The 25,951-nt window shown below is 41.3% G+C and overlaps 1 protein-coding gene across 3 annotated transcripts in view; it reads right to left on the reverse strand.

Annotated features, from left to right (window-relative positions):
- Positions 1-1,031: 1,031 nt before the first annotated feature.
- The window catches only part of BCCIP (BRCA2 and CDKN1A interacting protein), a 29,473-nt gene continuing 4,553 nt past the window's right edge, over positions 1,032-25,951 (reverse strand). Inside the window, exons 4-8 of one of the 3 annotated variants that reach the window (XM_075000476.1) lie at positions 23,962-24,054; positions 21,039-21,226; positions 12,921-13,098; positions 7,481-7,538; positions 1,036-2,924 (exon numbers count right to left, since the gene is read on the reverse strand). In XM_075000476.1, coding sequence (XP_074856577.1) covers positions 2,830-2,924; positions 7,481-7,538; positions 12,921-13,098; positions 21,039-21,226; positions 23,962-24,054 — 612 coding nt within the window. In that variant the 3' untranslated portion in view covers positions 1,036-2,829. Of the gene's footprint in view, positions 2,925-6,977; positions 7,539-12,920; positions 13,099-21,038; positions 21,227-23,961; positions 24,055-25,951 lie in introns of those variants that run through there. The other 2 variants (XM_075000477.1, XM_075000475.1) reach the window with 2 other exon arrangements.

The following is a 25,951-nucleotide window of genomic DNA, read 5'->3' on the forward strand; positions in this document are numbered from 1 at the left end:
TGAACTAAATTAACAATATACACAGAAATAAATGAAACATAACTGGCATGTACACTGCCCTCAGTTCTCCCACCCAAGAGTGTACACTCTTTAATTACCAAAGTTCTGGTTACTTGCTTGTGGTGGCACACATCTGTTGTTCACTGGCTTGCAGACAGCTTGGTCAGGGTTGTGTGTGTCAATCCAGGCAAAGCAATCAACTGAACAGGGCCTCTGACCTGAAGCTGGCCTCTGCAGCACTTTACACGCACAAATCAAGTTCCTTTCCTGCACCGTCTCTCATCAGCAGGTTGCAACTCTCCAAAAGGGATTGTGAAGCAAAAGGGATTGTGAAGAACTACAAAAAGATCTCAGCAAACTGAGTGATTGGGCAGCAAAATGGCAAATGAAATTTAATGTGGGTAAGTGTAAGGTAATGCATGTTGGAAAAAATAACCCAAATTACACGTACTACATGATGGGGTCAAATTTAGCTACGACAGATCAGGAAAGGGATCTTGGAGTTATAGTGGATAGTTCTCTGAAGACATCCACGCAGTGTGCAGCGGCAGTTAGTAAGGCAAATAGGATGTTAGGAATTACTAAAAAAGGGATCGATAATAAGACAAAAGATATCATACTTCCCCTATATAAAACTATGGTACGCCCACATCTCGAGTACTGCGTGCAGATGTGGTCTCCTCACCTCAAAAAAGATATATTGGCATTAGAAAAGGTTCAGAAAAGGGCGACTAAGATGATTAGGGGCTTGGAAAGGGTCCCATATGGGGAGAGGCTAGAGAGACTGGGACTTTTCAGTTTGGAAAAGAGGCGATTGAGGGGCGATATGATAGAGGTATATAAAATCATGAATGGTGTGGAGAAAGTGAATATAGAAAAATTATTTACCTTTTCCCATAATACAAGAACTAGGGGACACCAAATGAAATTGATGGGTAGTAGGTTCAAAACTAATAAAAGGAAATTTTTCTTCACACAGCGCACAGTCAACCTGTGGAACTCCTTGCCCGAGGAGGCTGTGAAGGCCAGGACTCTATTAGGGTTTAAAAAAGAGCTTGATAAATTTTTGCAGGTCAGGTCCATAAATGGCTATTAGCCAGGGATAAAGTATGGTGCCCTAGCCTTCATAACAAGGGCAGGAGATGGATGGCAGGAGATAAATCACTTGTCTTCTGTTCTCCTTCTCTGGGGCACCTGGCATTGGCCACCGTCGGCAGATGGGATGCTGGGCTTGATGGACCTTTGGTCTGACCCAGTATGGCCATTCTTATGTTCTTAATGCAGTTCCTGGCTGGGAGACAACTTCACCCTTGCCTGGAAGCAGTCTGTTCAAACAGCATTCTCTGTCCCACAACAGGAGACTACCATCTTCTTTATTACAGCCCAGCCAAAAAAGCCCCCTTCTTTCCCAAAGCCTCATGGGAGTTGTAGTCTCTAGAGCCAGGTTGCCACACACAGCAACAGCTACAGGCTCCCACATACCGAGGGGCCTACAATATAATTTAGTTTAACTGTACAGATATGAACAGAAGACAGCACAGTATTTAACTTAAATTACTATTAGAGAACTTGAAATTAAGCTAGATAATGGTATCCCCTTGATTTCTGCACAGGATTACTCGTACACTTTCCTTCCCTTTATTCAAGTACTTAAGGTTTCATACACCAATTTCTCAGTCAGCCAAATTCGGTTTTGTTACAAAGCCATCATTAATTAGTATATTTTAAAAATTCTTCTGCCCACTGTACTGGAAATAGTTGTAAGTGATTAATGCCTTAGAAATTGTGACCAACACTCCCACCAACCTTAGCTCCTTTGGTGGTCACCTGCCACAGCCTAATGGCTTACTAGGAAAGGGAACATCTGTTTGTACGTACACACATGATGGAGGCTGAGGTGGTGGAGATTCCAGAAACACTTTGCCCTTCAGCACCTCTCCTTACAGTCACAAGGAAGTTTTCTCTTTGAGGATTTCTGCAAGAAATTACTCCAAAATAATCTTAATTCAAACCAAATTAGCAACTGAGAGAATTTAACACAAAAGCAGCGGTTTACTGAACACTTTAGATTTACACTCCTCCTAAAATAAACTAGAAGAATCATTCTCAGTTCAGCTATAGAAAAAGTAAGACAACGAGTGGCTTATAACACACATTTGCTCTTCTCTGACCACTCTGGACTTCCTGAAAGCATGGCATCACTTTCTAGCAAGAAATGACTTCCTTGCTCACTCTGCTTATCAGGACCACTTCCTAAATCTCCCTAACCAGCTGTATTTTCGACATATTTTGCTTTAGTTACCTACTCACACACAAAATGGGGGATTCCATTCTCTAAGTGGACCACGGTGGACACAAAGACCCTTTAAAGATTATTAATAGCTGCTTTCAAAGATTTAACAGCCAAGCTCACATTTCACACACTAGTCTGACCAGCTCTGCTGCAGTCAATTTATTTTCTGGCCATTTAAACATGCAGTTGGCATTTTCCTCATTAGCAAACTCCCCCTTTCCCATGCGTTGTCAACTCCCTACCACTACCCCACATATGCATATTAATTTTCCATTATTATGAATTATTAATAAGGGACAGGAATCTACATCCTTTGTCACAGAAAGTTGATGGATACAATTTTAACTTTTTGTTTTATACAGTACAACGAAGAAGTTGACCTAAAGAGCTGGCACATACAATCTAGCCAATATTTTACTGCTCTGCATGTTTAAGTGTCGTACATAAATAGCTTTATTTTTACATTTTAGATTGCTCACACTGTGGAGGACACAGGAAACTACTTAAGTAGCTCAGCTTCATCCCTTCTTCACATATTATACCACTGAGAGGACTCCTGAGTTGGTTTTATTCCACAAATTTAGTATATCAGAATACAATTGTATCAGTTGTTTCTGAGCTTTTACATGACCTGTAAGATAAAGGGAGAAAGGGTAGTTTGTCATTCATGTTTCTGTCATAAAAGTGTAACATAAATAGTAAACAATGTAAGGGGTCAGGATTGTGGGTTACTTATGAATTCAGCAGAAACTAGTCCCTGGTCTTGTCTCACCAAAGATATGTCTCCCCAGCTGAGTTAGCAATGCAGAGTGAGCTGCATGGAGGCAGAGGAAATGCTTTTACTTCATAAGCAACAAGCTACTGGTCTCTTCATGATGTGAATTCCCAGCCCACTTCCCAATCACCAAGTCAACTGCTGGGACTTGGACCTCTAACCTTTCTTCAGCTGGATTCTTAAAGGATGACAGAGCACATGTACCTGGAGAGGGAAGTATTCAGTTATTAAAGTGTTCTACCAAACAGGTGGTACTCTACCTGTAACCCTGGCCACACCAAGCCTGTCAGCTTGGGAGCCCTCCCCACCTGGCTCTCCAAACCTAGACATGCCAGATTAGAAACTGAAAGCAACATCTGATAAAAGCTCAAAGAATCATAGCAATGTAGGACTATAATGGACCTTGATAGGTCATCTAAGTCCAGTTTCCACACTGAGGCAGGATAGATACAATGAATGAAGCTGATAAACTGAATTAAAAGCACCCCCTCAGGCTGTATATTAAGTATATACAATGCACATGAAGAGTTGAGGCAGAATAGATTGACAATAGTGCAAGAAAATTAGGATCTAGTCCATGGTTTCCCAAACAGGGGGGCATGAAGAAATTCCAGGGAGAGGCGCAAGGCAACCCAGCCCTCCGCATCATTCCCCTGAAGAAAGATCTGGCCTTTCCCTCTGGCTCTCAGCCCCTGCCATTTTACGTGGGTGACCCAACGCAGCCACTATAAAAAGCAGGCAGTCAGCAAAGACCCACATGGAGCTAGCTGCCTTCTGCAAATGAGAGTGGGTGTGGGTTGTGGGGGGAGAACGAGGATGGGGTTAGATGGGAAGCTGGGGGTGCCTGGTTCTGTAGGAGGGCAGGAGGGCTTGGGTGGGCAGCTCACAGGGCATGCGGGACTCGGGTATCTTGTGGGGCTCAGGCAGCTGGTTCCGGAAGAGCAGAGCTTGGGCAGCTGGCCCCAGAAGCATGGGGCTTGGGCGGCTGAGGCTGGTGGGCGCATGGCTGGCCCCGGCAGCATGGGACTTAGGTGGCTCACGATGGCGGGTCGATGGTTGGCCCTGGCAGCATGGGGCTTGGGCGGGCTCCTTGGACAGCTGGCCCATGGCTGGCTGGTGGATGGGCGGCTGGTCGAGGCAGTGTGGGGCTCAGCGGGGCCGGAAGGCAGGTGGACAACTAGTCCTGGTGGCTGGGGGCGAGCAAGCGGCTCGCCCTGGCAGCATAGGGCTCAAGCGGGCAGCTCTGTCAGCACAGCTCTCAGGTGGGTGGGCAGCTGGCCAACTGGGGCTTCACTAGGCAACCACAAGAAAAATTATTTGTGCTTATTTTTAATTTTAAACATTTTCATATCAAGCTTTTGTGTTTATTTTAAACTATGAATTGATTTTTTTGTTAATGATGGTAAAGAAGAGGTGGGGGGGCATGAGGGTTTCTTAAATATCAAAAGGGGGCGTGATGCTGAAAAGTCTGGGAACCACTGATCTAGTCAATGGTCTATAGTTATTTGTAGGACAGTAGCTTTCCTAGTGTGCACGAGACCCTCTCCAGCTATGCAGTACTGGTAAATCAACCCCTACCACACTGAACTCATGAGCTAAAAAGGCAAATACTAAACAAAGGGTTGAACAAAAGATTACGTAAGTCAGCTGCTATTTATAACAGGAAAAAGTTAATTTAAAATGCCCCTTGACCTAGCCAGTATTACTTGAGCAGTTTTATTCAGGGAGGCAGGTTCAAAGGTTTTGATCTACATTATTTGGACCAGAACTGGTACCTGGCCCTCCTACTTCCCAACAACCTTAACACAAGGGCTATGTCTACACTAGAGGGTTTTGTACACGAAAATGCGTTTTGTCAACAAAAACTGTGGACAACAAATGTTGTGCAGACCAGTCGTGTCCAAAAGCAGTTGACTGGATCGCCATATGCCCCCCTCCCATCCAAGCCAGGCACCGCCCCTGAACCCCAGCCAGGAACCCTACCCCTACTCCCTCACAAACTGCTCACTGCATGCGCTCTGCCTCTTGAGCCCTGAGCCATGTGTTCTGCCGCCTGACCCCTGAGCCCCCAACACTCTGCTGACTGAGCCCCAGGCTGCACGCACTCTGCCACCTGAGCTGTGAGCCCTGAGCTGCACACATTCTGCCACCCAGTCCCCAAATCCTGAGCTGCGTGTGCTCTGCAGCCCAAGCCATGTGAACTGCTCAGCAAAACGGCACCCCGTACAACCTGTCCCACAGCCCCAGTGAGCTGCAGGAGGGGTTGTTTTTGCCACTGCCACCAGACTTGTCCCACGAAGCGGTGGGATGCATACGCAGAGAGGTCTCCATGTGTGCAATCTAAGAAGCTGCTTTGCCACATCCTGCTGTCCAGTTTGGCACATGTGGCGAATGGACAGCATATTGGACACCACAGTTGTAGATGATTCTGGGGCCCTTTTGTCGACAGAGCAACATCTCTTCCAATAGTAACTTCCGTAGACAGATGCTTCTAGTGTAGACCTAGCCAAGATTACAAGAGACAACTTCTGCACTCTTGTTATAACCCAAGAATCCATCCTGAACCTTAGAAACCTTTCTGAGTAAAAGCTTGTCAAAAAAACGTTCCAAAACATTTTGTTTCTAATAAAATAGCATTTTTCAACAAAAGGTATTTAAATCAGAAATATTTTTGCCAGCTCTTCTTATGGTTTGTTTGGGAGAGGTCTCCAAGGATAATCAATAACCCTCACAGTAGTGCGAAAAAATGTGAAGATGGTTGTGAAAGCAGGGGACAAACTGTGTGCATAAGCGTGTGTACAGGACAAGACTGGCTTGTTGAGGAGAGTTATTTTCACACAGATTTAATACTCTGCATGTGAACACGTGAAAGGACTGGCAATTTTCAGTTTTCACTGGGTCCAGCTCTGAGTTGTTTATATTTACTGGTCTATGCATGTATATTGTATATATACACACCAACTTTTTACGAAAAATACCATCAGTAAATCAGGCTGTAAATTACCTAAATCAGAGTGTATATTCTGTAAATCACACTCTACTTTTCTGTATATTCAATGCCACTCAAAGCCTGACATTGTAACTATACTCAATCTATTTTAAAAGAATGCCCCTAAAATGATTAAACATGCATTTCTAAAAAAAACAGAAAATGTATTTTAACATTAAGAACAAGGAGGAGCTAAAGCAGTAAGAATCCTCTATTCAAGTCATTTGAGAAAATTAACCTGTTTGTGTTTTCAAAATTATACTTAAAGCAAATCCTTTTTTCTATGCTTATGCAACCAAGTCGCCCCATACAAACAGTCCTGCCTGTTTTTGACATCTGCTCTGTACTGGGCATACACATTTCACCGGGAAAGTTTCCCTCTCATTTCTCCTTCCCAGGGCTCTTCAGAATGCCTCTCTGTATTTTGTAGTGCATGCTGTGCACTCAAATGCAGAAAAACTCTGCAATTCATATTTAATGTGATTTGCAGCACTGGGAACTGAACCCAATCACTCCAAGTGCAGGTTGAGCATACTAATTTTACTAGTCTGCTTAGAGCACAAACATACAGCTACATTTCAGTAGCAGTTTTTCTTGTTGATTAAACCTAATACTAATTGTTGATACATTAAATATGCAGTTGCGCATATCACTAGCGCCAAGAACTTTTTTGCACAAATCATGAAATGTATATATAAAAAAACTTAATCTTTCAAAAATATATTTCATTCAGTTTCTCACCAGATTTGTGGGATTTGCAGCTCTACAATAATTTAGCAAAATGCCTCTTAGTGAAATCAAGGAGATTCTGCCTGAAGTAATCAATCATTTAATCACCCATTTCAACAAAAGAGAAACACTAAATGAAACAGTAGGACACAGAATATGAAAAATATCCCAGAACTCCTGCTGAACAAAGATGAATTATTCAATGGCTTTTATGTCTAACTATTTTCAATCAAACAAAATCAGTATGTGCAGAATGTCCCAAAATTAATCCATTCAATTTTTTCCAACTTGAAATGGACAAGCATTTAACAGGAAAGAGAGGAAAATTATTTTTTTCAAAAATCTTAGGGATGTAGGGGCTTTTTATTACATGCTGAATGACGACTTCAAAAACTACTAGGCTACAGTATTTTAAAGTAACAGTATGATTGCCATTAGTTGTACAATCTACACATTTCACCAGTACACAAAGGTGTTAGCAGAGGAACATAAATATTCTATAAAACTTTTTAGAAGCTATTCAAAGGGCATGTCATTTTTCAGGGTTGCTTTATAAAATACTATTAGCCAAAGAAAATTATCTAGACTGAGAGATATTCTTTGAGTTTATCCATAATCGCATTCATCCTATCAGCTGGAATCAACATAACAGTTCGCAAAGGTTTCATTGGTACATCGTCAAAGGACCACCTGCCTCCCAAACACGTGTCACTTTCCTCTTGCACAGAGTAGCTGAACTTCAGAAGGGCTTTCTAAAACAGACATAAATAAATAATTATTTTAGTCAGGCTTTTCACACGGTCCCACATCACACTCTCAAACAAACTGGAAAAATGTGGTTTAGATGAAATTACTATAGGGTGAGTGCACAACTAGTTGAAAGACAACACCCAAAGAGTAGTTATCAATGTTCGTTTTCAAACTGGAAGGACTTAACTTGTGGAGTTCCACAAGGATCACTCCTGGGTCTGGTACTAGTCAGTATTTTGATTAATAACTTAGATAAGGGAGAGAAGAATAGTAACAGAGAGGTAGCTGTGTTCGTCTGTATCTTAACAAAACTTTAAAGACTAAGAAAATAATTTACTAGGGAATGAGCTTTCATGGGGCAGACCCACTTCTTCAGATCTGGAGACAGTACTGTACTGCAAATAGTTTCCAATTCTAGTACAGCACTATCTCCAGAGCTGAAGAAGTGGGTCTGCCCCATGAAAGCTCATCACCTAATAAATTATTTTCTTAGTCTTAAAGTGCTACACGACTGCTGTTTTGTTTTGAGGGAGGTAAGAGTATGTTTACAAAATCTGTAGAGGACTCTGCCGGCTTGGCCACGTCCACAGGATGAATGATGGAAGGATTCCAAAAGACATCCTGTATGGTGAGCTAGCCTCTGGCAAAAGACCTCCCGGACGCCCCCAGTTGCATTATAAAGATGTCTGCAAGAGAGACCTCAGAGAGGTAGACATCGAGCTGGACAACTGGGAAGAACTAGCAGACGACCGCAGCAGACGGAGGCAGGGGTTACACAAGGGCCTTCAGAAGGGCGAGTTGAAGATCAGACAGCTAGCAGAGGAAAAGCGAGCACACAGAAAGCACAATAAGGACTTGCCAGACACCCACTACATCTGCAAGAGATGCAGCAAGGACTGTCACTCTCGTGTGGGTCTTTATAGTCACAATAGACGCTGTAAATGAAGTCCTCAATTGAAACTTTAAAGGGCGCAATCCATAGTCTATGCAGACTGAAGGATGCCTACTACTACTACTAGAGGACACAAAGCTGAGAGGGGTTACAAGCATTATGAGGACAAGATTAGAATTCAAACCAAATATAACAAATTACAGAATTGGTTTGAAGTCAATAGTACGAAATTCAACTCAGATGAGCACAAAGAATTTTACTTAAAAAGGAGAAATCAAACGCACAAATACAAAATAAGCAGCAAGAGTACTACTGAAAAGGATCTAAAGATTACAGCAGATCACACACTGAATATAAGTCAACAGCATGATGTTGTTGCGAAAAAGGCTAATAATCTGGAGTGTATTAGCAGGAATGATTTAAGTAGGACATGGGAGGAAGCTGGCCTACTCCTCTAGTTTGAGAAGGCCTCAGTCAGAGCACTGGCTAACTCTGGGTGCTATACTTCAGGGAAGTTATGGATAACTTAGATGTAGTACAGAGGAGAGCAACAAAAATGATAGATTTAGAAAACCAGACCTATGAGGAAAGATTAAAATAACTGGCCATACTTAATCATGAGAAATGAAAAAAAACTGGTTAGTGATGTCATAAGTTTACAAGACAGAGGGGAAACCTGGATAAATCTTCAAATATGTTAAGGGCTGATACAAAATGAACACTGATCAATTATTTTCCATGTCCACTGGAGAAAAGACAAGTAATGTTCTTAATCTGCAACAAAGGACACTTAGTTTAGATATAAAGACAAACCTTCCAATTACACGAGTAGTTACACTGTGGAATATGCTGCCAGGAAGGCTGTGGAATCATCATCATAGGAGATTTTATGATGATGTTACAAAAATAAGTTTTAAATTAGTATACACGCCAATTTAATTGAAGTAAAAACAGAAAGTTCTTTTTATGGGAGTGCAGACTAACCAGAACAAATCCTAATGAAAACATCAATGAAAACAAAAAGACTATCCAGCATCCTGTTTCACAACTCAATGCTTAGCATTTCATACAATAAATTTAAAACAAACTGAATTCGTTGTGCAACATGCATTATCATTAATGCAGACAACAAATAAGAGCAAGAAAAAGAATGACTCCTGGGTCTGCCAGTCGCTAGCTGCTGATGGCCTTGGACAAGTTACTTAGTTTTTAAAAATCACATGTAATTCCTCAGGTGGTACAATCAGGGATTACAGCCAAGCTCTTAGGAACCACTGTGCCATGTAGTGGGGATTCCTGGTCAGAGATGCGAAACTCATGTGGAGTCTCTTACCAAAAATACTATCCTCTGCTTGCTAGTGAACTGCTAACTCCCTAAGGCCAGAAGCAGAAGACAAAGGCATGGAGAAGAAGTAGACTCACAGCAAGAACTGACGCAGGGCCAGGAGAGCTGGCATGGAACCCAAAGGGGCTCTACAGGGGGACACAGAACGAGCAGTGCAAGGATGTCAGCTCGACAGAGGTGTAGGAGGGGAAGGGTTGTGCATGGAAGGACTGTAGCAACCCTATTCTTCTCAAATCACTGCTAAAGAATCACTTTGATCACAGCCTGAGAGGTTCAAATGTTAAAATCTCTGTGACCCAATTTACCCATCTGTAAAGAAAAAAAAGATGTAGTAATTCCCTTTCTCAAAGTGGTACTTGGAATCTTTGCACTAAGCACTTTGATACCAAGGTGAGAGGCACTAACTTAAAACCTTACATACAACATAAACAGAAACCACATAGAGCCCTGAGAAATCCTGGCAAGTGCACGTTATTTATTGAGGGCACTTTTTCCAAGAAATAGGTTTTGATAAGATTTCTATTTATATTTATTGACCCAATGTGTGTGAAGTATATATCGAACAGTCTTGTCCTTTTACTACCTCTCCCACATAAAACATTTGACATTTCAGGGAGAAAATGCAGACAATTCCCCCACCCTTCCCCACCCCAATATTTCAGACAAACTGGAAAACTATTATTCAAAACTGTTGAGGGAAATAAACAATCCAGGCTCCTCCCATTGCCTTCTGCGTAATTGCTGTATAACGCTGGTATCTCAAGAATGTAAATTTCAACTTTGGGAAAGCCATATAAAGTAACCAGGAGATGTTTTCCATGAATGAACAATTTGAAGGAGCTTTTCTTCCACTCCTTCAATTACATTTTAGAACCAAAATAGCACAGTGAGTTGATGAGTGTGGATTGGCTGCTCTATACTTATTCAATTCTCAGCTGCTCATTATACTTAGCAGTAGTTTGCAACAATCTAATTAACATTATGTGTGATGGGGGAAGGATACATATTCAGACAATTTATTTTGTGCATATGCATTATTAAATATGGCTAAGTTAATGTAACTTCCCTGATCATGCTTAAAATGACACTTGTATAACAAAGAAAGAGAGAAAGAGTGTAGAAGATAACATTGTGTCCTGACTGAGAACTTCAAATGAGTTCAAGACAATTAGTAATTGTTTTTGTTCTAAATAAAAACGACAAAACACAAGGAGTACAAAAAGCACAAGACCATGGTGACCCCAAATTGGTAGAGAAAGCCCCTTTATTACATGCTGGTTTTGGTCACTTGGTATTCACAGAATTCAAATTCAGGTGCTACAAAAAAATAAAAAGAAACCCCCTTCGCTCCTTGTTACTTTTACACTCCACAGCAGTATTGCTGTAGCCTCATAATGAAAGTACCAAGCCTTTGAATTGACCACTATTACAACGATAGACCTTTCATAGCCTATTCTAGAGAGAGATGTCAAACAACAACATTTTACCCTATGTGCACTGCAATAGGACAGGAAAAACAGGGAGCTCTCGACATAGCAGCAGTGCTGTGGAATAATGTTTTTCCAAACTCTGAAAAAAGTAAAGAACACGGAGAAATTCCATGCATTTCAAATGTAATTTGAAATGTAATTTTCCGCATTCTCTCTTTTCTGTATAGCCTGGCACCAGCAGAACAGAGTGGCAGAGTTCCCTCAGGAAATTATAATACTTCCAGCTCAATATTTTGGTGCTTTTTATTAATATACTTGTCCCAAATTGAACATATAATACAAATGGAATAGTGACATTTGTACATTTGGCTCTTCAGAAGATTTCTTCTGAATAGTTTTATTTAAAAAAAAAAAAGATAAAAAAATAAATTGGTAACAAAGGGAAGAGTACAACACCAAATGCAACAGATTCGGAGCTTTGAATCTGCCAAGTTTTTTGGGATTAATTTTCAGAACATGTATTTGATGCCTGTTTGCGTGAAAATGATCTACATTTTGCGGATTCAGAGGGGAAAATACTTATGTTAAATGAACATACAGCAATTTGATTTGGCCCTTCATAAAACCATAGATTTCTTTTTCCTTAGAAGGCTGAAAGGTACAATTGCTCCGATTCTTTGAATCGTGCTTTTCCAAAGTTATAATTTATTAAGCAGACTGAAATAGAAGACTAAACAGAGGTTACAATTGCCTCTGAACTTCAAGGCCTTTCTCCACCCCTAGAATTAAAAACCTTCAAGGGGCAATTCATCCTGTTGATATCTGTACTTCTGCTCTCTTTTGTCCATTCTTTTCGTGATGCTTTCACCACTACCCTCAAGATAACCAGTTAATTCTTTAGGGCCTAAGACTTGTCTACACTACCACCCTCCTTCGAAGGAAGGATGGTAATTAGGGTGTTGGGGGTGTTACTGGGGCAACTTCGAATTATGGGCAGGTGAGCTGCAGCTAGATGCCAGCCAGTACTTCCAAGTTTAAAACTTCTAAGTTGCTATGGGGAGGAATCTGCTTAATGAAGTGCTGCGTATGCAGTGCAGCACTTCATTAATAAACTCCCAACACCCTAATTACCATCCTTCCTTCGAAGGGTGTAGTGTATACAAGCTCCTAGACATGTTGAAGGTAACGCTGATCCTTCCCTTGAAGCCTTTGTCTGCACGAGGCCTTTTAGGGAAGTCTCCCATCATTGGTGCAGTGCGAATAGTGATAGCAATGGTAGGAAGGCCAATGTAAACTGAGGCTAGGCACATGCAGTGCTTTTATCACATTACCGAGATGTAAGGTAAATAATAAATTACAATAAAAAAGCCAAATGCTATTTTATAATCTGTGTCTGTATTCGTGCAGCTCTCAGATGTTCCCCCAAGACAAAATATTGTTTACTTTGGTCAAGCGTTAGTGAGTATAGATATCTTACATTATTTTTAATTAAGATTGTTTGTACATCTTTCAATACCAATTACACTAAAAGCAGCTGGATTTAAATAAAAGATCATTTTGCCACCTTCTTATAATCACTGCAAATCAGGTTTCTAAAGTGGCTCAGTAAAAAATTTCATTGTTAGTCCAAAAAAAAAAAAAAAGAGAGTCCATCTCCATTTCCCTGCTCTAAAGACAAATCAAACAATTAGATTTAATGGTATCAGAAATCTGTTACCTCATAAAAGAATTCTTCCTCTGCATTGGCAAACATTAATTCCCCTTTCTGCTGTGTGCCCTCTCCTCTCCTCTTGGAGCTGCGCTTTGCTGTCTCTGTAAAGGTCTTGCTGATGAGAAGGTAGTAGTAGCACTTTCCACATGGCTTGTTTGTTCTTTGAGATTCAGCCAATTCTTTCCTAAAGACAAATATTTACAAAAAGAATATTTTGAAGCCTCATGAAATGTACACAAACCTAAAATGCAATAGCTACTAACTGCAGAATACTGATGCTTTGCCCAATGTTCATAGTTACCACTCTGATAGCACTACGGATTTTGTATAGGTGTTTACGGCAGTAATGTTCTTTGAAGACTTCTCTGAAAATCAGTTACTTTTAAAATCACCACCAACAAAACCAATCCCTACTCCTGATGTTATGTCTACAGTAACAAAACACTCACTAAGAGTATGCTACATAATCCTCAGCATGGCTGTGCAGCTCCCTGCAGCTCTCCTACTCCCTTCCCCTACCTGCAACACAGGCAGCTCCCTGCCCTGCCACACTGAAATAAAGGAACTTCATTTAATTGGTTTAACAGCCAGATCCCTCCCTCCCTCCTCCCAGAGGTGAAGTCAGCGACAGCAGAATCCAGAGCCACAAACAGCTCCTTAAAGAGCCACATGCAGTTCTGGAGCCGCAGGTTGCCAACCCTGTGCCTCGCAGCCAGCTATCAAAAGGGCGCTGCTGCCGGCTTTGTGGGCCAGATTCTGACCCATGGGCCACGTGTTGGCCACGACTGGCTTAGAATCACTACTTCATTTCTATGATTCCCAGATTGTATTTATTTATTGCCCATTTCCAGAAGCCCTTAAAAGTGACAAACTTCTGACTGGCAAAGAGGTCTGGATGCAGCTCCCCCAGAGCCAATTTAACACCGTCAGAGAAGGTCACTAAGGCTACATCTACACTATAGAGTTATTTTGAGATAACAGCTGTTATTTTAAAATAACATTGCTAGTGTCTATACTATGTACATGCTATTTCAAAATAAATTTGAACCTGCATGTGTCATTTCAAAATTGGTAACCCTCACTGCAGGAGGAATACCACCTACTTTGAAACAGATATTTCGAAATGGGTGCTATTAAGACTCAAAATAGCACTATTTTGAAATAAGCCATAATGGTTCCCAATGGCACTATTCTGAAATAGCGCTGTGTGTCTGGAAATGCTATTTCAAAATAACTGGGTGCTATTTCAGAATGTATTTTGTGTGTAGCTGTGTTACTTCAAAATATCTCACTCTGAAATACCTCTGTAGTGTAGCAGTAGCCTAAAGAGCCAAATAAAGTGCTCTTGCACCCCATCAGTTGAGCGTGTTGCCTCTGATTCTGTGAGCCACATTCAGTAAAGGAGACCGCAACCTGAATTCTGAATTGTTTCATGTCCCACTGGTTATAATCCTCGAGTCTCCCCCATCTCCTTTTTGATGAGACATTTAAAAGTTTAACAAAAAAAAAGCAATGAGATCGCTACAGGTTTACTCTTATGCAAAAATACACTTTTCTCAGAGACCTATATTGCTACTTATAAGATCAAATGAATGTTCTGTAACAGCAATGGAAAATTAAATGAGGCATGGCTCCAAGTCAAACAAATCCCTGCTTTTTTCAACTCCAAACAAATGAAAGGCCCCTTCCCTCACACAAGTGCACTCAGTTCACTTAGCTTCTGAATCTATAAAATCCCCCTCTTTTCCCTTGTTCCCAAGGTGGGCAATAGCACTGTATGGCCATGCACCCCACCTGTTCTGCCTCTATCCATTTGCAGCTCCCTCTCAGCCCAGAGTGAGGATTTGAGAGTCCTCTCTTTCGTTTCTGGATCTGTTGCCTAGTCCTCCTTCAGTAAGGTGCTAGGGCACCTGTATAAATTCCTCTTCCCCAATGGAAGAACAAATGCATGACTCCATCTACTATTAAGAGTTTGACCATTTCTGACTAGTTTCAGTGAAGGGCAGGGTGGGAAGAGAGGCTCCGATTACTGCTATTTTTCAAGTCCTATAAATCCGTATCTTCTTACAAATCTAATTATTTTACCAAAAGTCTCTCAACATTACAACCCTTCATTTAAAAAAAAAGTATATTTTAGCCTTTATGATTGAAGATAAAAGCGAGAAAGTATGAATTACAAATACCCAAAAACAAGAAGGCAAATAGAAAGAACCTCAAATTTATTGGTAAAAGCCCCAAGAATTTTAAGCCAAAGTCACAATTTCTGAATGCTTGACATCCAAGAACCATCTCCATTAATGCAGACTTAGCTGAAATTGAGTCTTAACCAGCAATAGAACAGTGATGGTTGCGAATGTGTATTTCTCAGTTTGTTTTAGAGAAACTAAAAAAGAAAACAAAGATAGTGCACCTTCACTGTGAGGCTCTCCCGCTTTACATTCTCACTGACATAAAGCCCCTGTTTCCTGGCTCTCAATTATAGGTATCCCTGTCATAATCACCATAATATTCTACTCAAAATATGTGGATCCCACATATCGTATTAAAAATTCTATAGCTAAAAATTAAAGTTTAGTAAGGAAAAATGAGCTCTGAACTGATGTAACTCGTAGAATACTCATTCCTCTCCCAATTTCATACATTAGATTAACAGACTAACCAGCTGAGCTCCAATTTTCTGTTTCCCCCTCCCAAATCAGAGCAGACCAAGCAGAAAGCCAGGAGAGCTCCTGCTGTGAGGAAACCTTCTCAGATCCAGAGATGGGCACCCCCACTCCCAGCCCAAGGGCACTTATTCTGCCAAGAGAAGGGGCTCAGTGTCTGGATAATCTGGTGAGGTACCTACTTTCCTTTTAACACACCCACATCAAATACTTCACAGGCAACCCTACAAAATAGGCTTAGTCTTCTTACGTATTTGGGAGTCAGTAACTTGGACCACTCTCACCAATCAGTGAGTGTCCAGAAGTAAACCTAATACTATCCCCTCAAATCCTGAACTCGATCTCAGAAAGAAAAGCTCAAAGATTCCCCCCTCTGTTTCTAATATGGGCAAGAGACCTATGTGGATATGCATCTGGCATCTTCTACAACTCCTTTTTTTCCATAATATAGATATTGGCTCATTCAATGATGTACTCCTACCTCTTCCTCCCCTGCCACAAAGTGGAAAATAAAGAACAAAGGGGTTAAAGATCTAACATTCTCCCAGGATAAATCCCGCCCCCCCCAAAAGAAAGACATAACAAAGAGAAGAGAGTCCAGAACCCCGCTACCTGGTGGGGATAATCATCCTCTTTCAAAAGGCGTTAGAAAAAGAAAATCCAAAAGCCAGAAGACACAAGAAACACACACTTCAAACACCCCTGATAATCTTTCCCACAAACTCCAGTGGCTTTGCTGAAGAGTTTGCTTCAGATCATAACTCCAAGACAGAGAGGATCAGTAGAAATTAACTCCTGCGGACATATCTGAAACTGTGGGAGGCATGTGGTGGTCACTGAGATCCAGAAAGAGAAAGACAATGAGTAGGCTAATGCTAAAGTCAAATATCTTGCAATTACAACCACAAAAAAATTTTTAGGGAATGAGAAACTCCAAAAGGAAAAAATCATTGAAACACTAGGTGCCCTGAGAAGTTTAATACCATAAGAACGGCCATACTGGGTCAGACCAAAGGCCCATCCAGCCCAGTATCCCGTCTGCCGACAGTGGCCAATGCCAGGTGCCCCAGAGAAGGAGAACAGAAGACAATGATCAAGTGATTTATCTCCTGCCATCCATCTCCTGCCCTTGTACTGAAGGCTAGGGCACCATACTTTACCCCTGGCTAATAGCCATTTATGGACCTAACCTGCAAAAATTTATCAAGCTCTTTTTTAAACCCTAATAGAGTCCTGGCCTTCACAGCCTCCTCCGGCAAGGAGTTCCACAGGTTGACTGTGCGCTGTGTGAAGAAAAATGTCCTTTTATTAGTTTTGAACCTACTACTCATCAATTTCATTTGGTGTCCCCTAGTTCTTGTAGTATGGGAAAAGGTAAATAATTTTTCTATGTTCACTTTCTCCACACCATTCATGATTTTATATACCTCTATCATATCACCCCTCAATCTCCTCTTTTCCAGACTGAAAAGTCCCAGTCTCTCTAGCCTCTCCCCATATGGGACCCATTCCAAACCCCTAATCATCTTAGTTGCCCTTTTCTGTACCTTTTCTAATGCCAATATATCTTTTTTGAGGTGAGGAGACCACATCTGCACACAGTACTCAAGATGTGGGCGTACCATAGTTTTATACAGGGGAAGTATGATATCTTTTGTCTTATCATCTATCCCTTTTTTAATAATTCCTAACATCCTATTTGCTTTACTAACTGCTGCTGCACATTGCATGGATGTCTTCAGAGAACTATCCACTATAACTCCAAGATCCCTTTCCTGATCTGTCGTAGCTAAATTTGACCCCATCATGTTGTACGTGTAATTTGGGTTATTTTTTCCAATGTGCATTACCTTACACTTACCCACATTAAATTTCATTTGCCATTTTGCTGCCCAATCACTCAGTTTGCTGAGATCTTTTTGTAGTTCTTCACAATCCCTTTTGCTTTTGACTGTCCTGAACAACTTGGTGTCATCTGCAAACTTTGCCACCTCACTGCTTACCTCATTTTCTAGATCACTGATGAACAAGTTGAACAGGATCGGTCCCAGGACTGACCCCTGGGGAACACCACTAGTTACGCCCCTCCATTGTGAAAATTTACCATTTATTCCCACCCTTTGTTTTCTGTCTTTTAACCAATTCCCGATCCATGAAAGGATCTTTCCTCCTATCCCATGACCGCATAATTTACATAAAAGCCTTTGGTGTGGGACGGTGCAAAGGCTTTCTGGAAATCTAGGTATATTATGTCCACTGGGTGCCCCTTGTCCGCATGTTTATTAACCCCTTCAAAGAATTCTAATAGATTAGTTAGACACGACTTCCCTCTGCAGAAACCATGCTGACTTTTGCCCAATAATTCGTGCTCTTCTACATGCCTTGCAATTTTATTCTTTGCTAGTGTTTCTACTAATTTGCCTGGTACTGATGTTAGACTTATCAGTCTATAATTGCCAGGGTCTCCTCTGGAGCCTTTTATAAATATCGGCGTTATATTGGCCGTCTTCCAGTCACTGGGTACCGAAGCGGATTTAAAGGATAGGTTACAAACCACTGTTGTTAACTCCGCAATCCCACATTTGAGTTCCCTCAGAACCCCTGGGTGAATACCATCTGGTCCTGGAGACTTGTTACTATTCAGCTTATCAATTAACTCCAAAACCTCCTCTAATGTCACTTCAATCTGGGAGAGTTCCTCAGATTTGTCACCTAAAAAGGCTGGCTCAGATTTAGGAACCTCTGTAACATCCTCAGCCGTGAAGACTGAAGCAAAGAAATCATTTAATCGCTCCACAATGGCACTGTCTTCCTTGATCGCTCCTTTTATATCTTTATCATCGAAGGGCCCCACTGCTTCTTTAGTGGCTTCCTGCTTCTAATGTATTTAAAAAACATTTTAGTATCATTTTTTGAATTTTTGGCTAGCTGTTCCTCAAAATCTTTTTTGGCTTTTCTTACTACGTTATGACACTTAATTTGGGAGTGTTTATGTTCCTTCCTATTTTGCTCACTAGGATTTGACTTCCACTTTTTAAAAGCTGCCCTTTTCTCTCTCACTGCCTTTTTAACATGGCTGTTAAGCCATGGTGGTTCTTTGTTAGGTCTCTTACTGTGTTTTTTTATTTGGGGTATACATTTAAGTTGAGCCTCGAGTATGGTGTCTTTAAGCAGTTTCCATGCAGCTTCCAGGGATTTTAGTTTAGTTACTCTACCTTTTAGTTTCTGTTTAACTAGCTTCCTCATTTTAGTGTAATTCCCCTTTTTGAAATTAAAATACCAGTGTGTTTGACTGTTGCGGTGTTCTTCCCAACACAGGAATATTAACAGTTATTATATTGTGGTCACTATTTCCAAGCGGTCCAGTAACAGTTACCTCTTGGACCAGATCCTGCGTTCCAGTCAGGACTAGATCGAGAATTGACTCTCCCCTTGTGGGTTCCTGTACTAGCTGCTCCAAGAAGCAGTCATTTAAGGCATCAAGAAATTTAATCTCTGAATCCCGTCCTGGGGTGACATGTACCCAATCAATATGGGGATAATTGAAATCTCCTATTATTACTGTGTTTTTTATTGTGATAGCCTCTTTAATCTCCCTTAACATTTCAGCATCACTATCACTGTCCTGGTTAGGTGGTCGGTAATATATTCCTAATGCCATATTCATATTAGAGGAATGAATTGTTATCCATAATGATTCTACGGAACATTTTGATTCCTTTAGGATTTTTGTTTCATTTGATTCTATATTATCCTTCACATACAGTACCACTCCGCCACCCGCACGACCTGTTCTGTCTTTCCGATATAATTTATATCCCGGTATGATAGTGTCCCACTGATTGTCCTCATTCCACCATGTTTCTGTGATGCCTATTATGTCAACCTCCTCCTTTGATATGAGGTACTCCAGTTCACCCATCTTATTAGACAGACTCCTAGCATTTGTGTAAAAACACTTTAAAAAACTACCAGCCTAGGGAGGTTGGTTGGCAGGAAACCAAAGCAATGGTTGCAAGGGAAGCAGTCAAAGAGGGCATCCCGTGGCTGCAGACAATTAAAGTGGCAGATGGACCAGCCAATCAAGGGCCCAACTGCCCCATATAAAAGTAAGCTGCAAATTTGAGCAGGAGAGTCTGGTGAAGGTCAAGTGCTATCAGGGTCTGGGGGAGCTCCTGACAGGCTGCCAGGACTTTACAGGCTTGAGGCCCTGGGAGGAGGGCAAAGGAATCCAAGTCAGAGGCAGGAGCAGAAGGAACTGGGACTGTGGAGAAGCAGACCAGGAAATGGAGATAGGGAACTGGACAGAGGAGTCATCAGGAAGCTGGTGTTTGTAGGATCCCTACTCTAGGGTGTGCTGTAGCGTGTGGGCCTGTGCTGTCCCCTAATCAATGAAGAAGCCACTGGACTACCGAACCACTGAGAGGAGTGGCTAGACTCTTGCTGGAGGAGCCCCTCTCGATGGAGGAAGAGGGAAGGGGACACTGGATGCTGACTTAGCTGGAGGGCTGTGCCACAAACCAGGCACTAAGAGAAGGGAGACATAATTAATAAGCCTGCAGGTGGAGGTGATGATCGGACAGCCACTACCACCCAAGGGCACAGCTGCTGAGACTGAACTAATTTCCAGAACATCCAGCATGAGACACCAGGGTGCTGAGTGACCCCGTGAATTCTCTCTCAGATGAGAAGAGGACGATATGAGACAAATAGGAATGGAAAGGCAGCCATAAATGAGAGAAAATCCATCCAACAACAACAAAGCAAACAAACCTCCCCTGCCCAAAAAACAAACCCCACACCCACAGCAAAAACACAACTACATGCAACCTCTCTCTCATTCAGCTCTATACTTCAGAGTCTAAGCCACAAGAAAGTTTAGATTCTTTCCCTTCACCTCTCAGCTTACTCTTTCTCTGCTCATTTATTCAAATACTCTGTCTTGATATCCCTGAAAGGGCCCTGATGCTGCACCCTGCTGGAAGATAAAGTACTGCCCAACCCTCTGTCCTTATCTCAGATATTGATTTAAAAAAATATTTCAATGGTTTAGCCACAGATCATGCACTTACAAATCTGTTAAAGCCAAGATTTTCATCCCAAAGCCTAAATTATGCACAATATCTGAAAATACCTCAGATAAGCATGATTTTTAAAACAAAGATCAACTACAATGCATGCATTTATCGTGTTCTAGTATGTGACACTTTTAAAGTGGCCTCCTATTTCTTCAAGAGACTATGATTAGAAATTTCAATGTGTAAGGAAGTAACATCAAATGAAATTAAAAGTCAGTATCAAAGACCTTATAAAACAACTGCATTTTTCTTTTGATCCATTTCTTACTTAAATATATGGTATCATTTCCTTTCCATCAACATATTTCCATTTAGATAAGATTCCTGAAGACATCTGAAGGAAAAGAATTGCAGCTCAAAATCGTTTTTAGAATGACTCTTACTGAAGTTGCTGGTGCATGGGCAGAGCGATTTGTGGTGGCACGTTAATGAATCTTTCGTTTAGTAGGAAGCCCACAGGTTTGGTGGTGTCATTTAGGAGCTTATCCAGCTGTTCAACCATACTCTGTTCACAGTTCTTCTCACACAGGCTTAGAATCAGTTCTTTTATTTGTTCAGCACATTGAGTACCCTAGGAATCAAAGGGTACATTTTCTTATATTTCAGAATAGTTATTCACATAAGAAAACCTGAAAATGAACTTAAGAGTATTCAAGAGGCATGTGGGCAGTTTCTTGCAATGGTCTCTAAAGCAGGAGTGAGCAAATGAAAATTGGGCTCCCCCTTTTCATCCCCGCAATTCGCCGGGGGCCCCCAACCTGTCTAATGTAATTCAAACTGATAGAAATTTCAGTTATGGTCATATGAAAAAAAACCTTTCAAAACATATAGGAAAATATGTTTGTACAATATAAAAACGTTGTTAATCAGTTTATAAATATGAATATAGATACATAAAAACAGTAGCACATTTCAACATTTTAATGAAACAGGGAATGCTTTATATGTATAAAACTCTATCTTGCTGTTTCAAGAACTTGTCCCACACACTCTCCAGCTTGGAGGAAAAAAACCAAAAAACCAAAAGTTCTCTGCTGTTTAAAGAGACTGCTCCTCTTTCATGCTGCAAGCCCTCACTGCCAAGCTAAACAAAAGATCAACATAATTGCATTTTATTTAAAAAAAAAGCCTGAACTGTCTGGAAAGCTGATCAAAGGGGCTATCCCAGCAGAAGCTTACCCCCAACTCAGCTGCCTCTGCCAAATGTGCCTCCCGGCTTGCTGAGGCTGGGAGACCAGAAATTATTCCAAAACCCTTAGGGGATGGTGGCCCCCTAGGGAGGGCTGGCAGCACAGGTGAGCCAAGCCCAGGGAGACTGCAGAGGAACCTGCTGCAGTGGGGAAGCAGGGGAGGACCAGAAATGAAGCTGTCCCTTTGCTGAGAGCAGACAGAGGCAGGCAGGCAGGCAACCAGCACTGTACAGGGCAGAGCTGCTGAGCTTACAGAAGCCATGAAGGTAGTGGAGAGCCTCTGTGTAGGGGAGGGGCTGGAGGGAGCAGATTGTGCTACTCCCCTCTTTTGAAATTTTGCACACACTCCCAGTTTGCGCACACCAATCTAAATTACTGTAGAATTTGTTTGAAGGTTCTGACTCACTGACCCTTAAGGTGGGGTGGGCAAGATGCAGCCCATGGATGGGATCCAAGTCACCAAGATGCCAGATCTGGCCTGCGGACTGCCTCAGGCACAGAGCAGCCAGCTGCTGCTTTAAGCAACTTCTCTCTCCTCTGGATGCTGGAGGGGAACGGGGGAACCCGCTTCATGTGCTGCTACCACCTCCTTGCAAAATCCCTCACTCCTATTAGTTTGTTCCTGGCCACTAGGCGCTGAGAAATTTTGCCGAGGGGTGGGGAAAGCAGCACAACAACTGAGAAACATGAAAAATTAGATGACAGATGGTCCTGTTAGGGTAATAGCCGGGCACTTGAGCAACGTGGACTGAATTTCATATTCCATCACAAACCTCATGTGATATCTTGGGCAAGTCTTTTAGTCTGGCAGTTCTCCACCTCCAAAATGTGAATAATAGCACTTCTACACCGAATATAGCAGCCAAACTAAAGACTGTGGGTGACTAAAATACCATGCTAATGAAGGCTGCATTAAAAACTTTACATTGTAGCTTCTGTTATCGTTTTCATCTGACTATAGGAATACATTTTACATGCAAGGGTATCAAGATAGAAAAAATTAACTCAAAGAAGTAAAAGCATTTAATTATGTAAATCACAAAATTAGATTCATCCAAAAGTCAAGGAACAATTTATTGGAATAATGACAGGAATATAACTGGAAACATTAAACATTGTTCCCTTGGATTTTGCATTTACTGGCATTTTTCATGCCTATTCTCTGTACATAAAGCAAGGTCCCCACATTCGTGAACTTAACATTCGTGAATTCAATTATTCGTGAGTGGCTGCTTTGAGGGCTCCCAGGCAGGGAGTGCCGGCGGCTGCTGCTTCCTGGGGCTCCAAGACAAGGAGCACCGATGGCTGCCATTTTCCCAGGGCTCTGGGGTGGGGAGTACCAGCAGCTGCTGTCCCGTCAGGGCTCCAGGCAGGAGCGCTGGCAGCCGACACCTCAACAAGGCTCCAGGTGGGGAGTGCTGGCAGCTGCTGCCTCGCTGGGGCTCCGGGCAGTGGTGCCGGCAGCTGTCACTTTGCCATATTCACAAAATTCAGCATTCACAAGGGCTCCTACCACTGAACCTTTGCGAATGTTGCGACCCTACTGTATTTTATCCCTTTGGACTAGTGGAGAAGTCTGCCAAAGAATCACCAGGTAAATCATTGGGCCACATATAGTTCATATCGTCTGTATAGTTGGTATGCTTACCTTTACTTTATAGTACAGGTGACATGAATGCCTTTCTAATTGCATGATAAATGCATTACATACATTTTCAGAAGATTGTAGGGCACTGTGATGTGACCTCTGTGATGGTAAGGTTTAACAGATAAATGAGCTCTATTTAGAGATTCTTAGTGGCCTGTGAAGAGCTTACAGTGCTTTTTTACTATTATTCCATTTTTTTCACTGTTTCATAAAAATGCAGTTTAACTGCTTGGCCACACAATTTAGACATACTTTACAGAGTCACCTTATAAAAGCAGAACACAATTTCCAAACAATTAAATTACTGATAGTATAGAAAGCATTTGAGTAGACAGTTACGAGGGAAAACAAGACAATCGTCTGGCACTTGACAGAATATCTAGAACATAATTTTCAGTGAAATAGGCTGAATAGAAAGTGTTATAATTTCTATGAATTACTATCCAGAAGTTAACCAGTATTACTGACCTTCCTTTCAGTTAAGTTTAAAAGGCTTATGAAGCCAAAGACTTCATCATCATCATCTTCATCATCATCACTTTCTTCTTGAACTTCTGCTTGCTATTTAACAAAAGGATAAAGGAAAACTAATCCTGAAATTTTTTTTTAGTCTATGTCCAGGCTGTTTTATGCACATATAGAAGACATTCTGGGGGGTCCATGGAATTGCTTAACAGACAAGAATATTGAAAGGGTGAAAAATTGTCAGTTGTCTAAATAATTTCTTCTGTCAAACCTTCATAAGACTATGTTACAATATTCAATTTTAATTAACTTCCAAGCAGAACCTCACTAATTTATACCAATGAATGGGAGCCCCCCATATTTGGATACTTGCAATGCAATTGTTGAGTAACAATAAATTTTACTAAAGCAAAAATATGCATTATCAAGACAATATATTTATCTGACCAGAATAATTCAGTTCTATACTTCATAGTGATACAATAATAAACGTTCTGGGCATATTTTGTGAAAGCACTGAAGTATTTGAAATGAGATCATGTGATATTAAAACCTCCCCTGAGCACTGGAGAGAGATGTCATGTATATATGAATTATGTATGGACAGAATAACCAAATGCAAATTAAAAGGCTCCAGATTTAAATGATTAAGAAACAAAATCACAACTAGCAATTTCTCAGAGGAAGGAACCACAAGACTAAAAATATGTTGGTATGACAAAACCATTCATTTTAACAATTTAAGCCAGTGCTGGACTATCTGTGGCCCATGGGGTTCTGTGTGGCCTGCCAGACATTGGTTGTGGCTACACTACCCCGCTTCTTTCGGAAGGGGCATGCAAATGCACCTGACCAGAAATGCAAATGAGGCACAGATTTAAATACCTCATGTTTCATTTGAATACTTGCACAGGATCTCAATTCCAGAAGAACTGATTCTGAAAGCCACAACAGCCATGGAGATGGGGTATACATATGAAAGGAAACTCTGCTTTCAAAAGCACCCTTCTTCCTGAAAAAAATTAGGAAGAAGGGTGCCTTCAAAAGCGGGACTCCTTTTCAAAAGAACCCCATCTACATGGCAGTTTTGGCTTTTGAAATCAGCTTTTTCAGAATCGAGATCCTGTGTGAGTATGCAAATGAGAAGCAAGATATTTAAATATGTGCCTCATTTGCATTTCCAATTGGCAGCATTTGCATGCCCCTTCTGAAAGGAAGGGGCAATGTAGCCACAGCCATTTGTTTACCATTGCCCCTGGACAGGGTTGCCAGATTTCACTAGTTTCTACCCATTTCGTTTTTTTCCTACCAGCATTACTGAAGTGACTTGTAAAGCAAAGGTGGGTGAAGTGAGGGGCATGCTGACTGCGCACCACATTGAACACAAGAGCCATGCTCTCCCTCTGCATCCAAAATGCTGCTGTGGCATCTGGCAAATCTGTTTGGGATGAGACAGTTTTGCAAAGTAGGGTCAAATATAAAAGTAGCAGTAACCCTCCTTTGCACTAGAAATAGAAATGCTTTTTAAACTAAATTACTTAAAAGAATATAGCAGAATGCAGACCATAAAAAACATCAAATTCTTTGAAGGGGGAGGAGCATATTAAGACAGTTATTTTATTTCAAAAGTTGTTAATGTGCTTCAGAGAGCCATTTACATTCTCCCTAACAGCAGCACTTATGCCTATCCAACCCTCCAGTCATGATAGGAAGAAAGACTATGCACTTCTCCCAGCCCTCTACAACATCTCACAAGTGGATTAGTAGGTAGGTTTTCATTAGTCTCTGCTAAGTTCTTAGGATATGCTCAATTCATGTACAAAGAAACAATTTTTCACTTGCTTATCATTATTTTCTCCCAAGCAGAAGCCAGAAACGTGTTTGGTTTGGAGTTACAGCCAATGTTGCATGAAGAAAAAGTCAGTTTTTCAGAATTAAAGCTTCCTTTTTATCTCACTTATGAATATTTTTTCTCACTATTCCGAAATTCAAA

The sequence above is a fragment of the Carettochelys insculpta genome, chromosome 7 (genome assembly GCF_033958435.1).
Source record: "Carettochelys insculpta isolate YL-2023 chromosome 7, ASM3395843v1, whole genome shotgun sequence".
Taxonomy (NCBI): Eukaryota; Metazoa; Chordata; order Testudines; family Carettochelyidae; genus Carettochelys; species Carettochelys insculpta.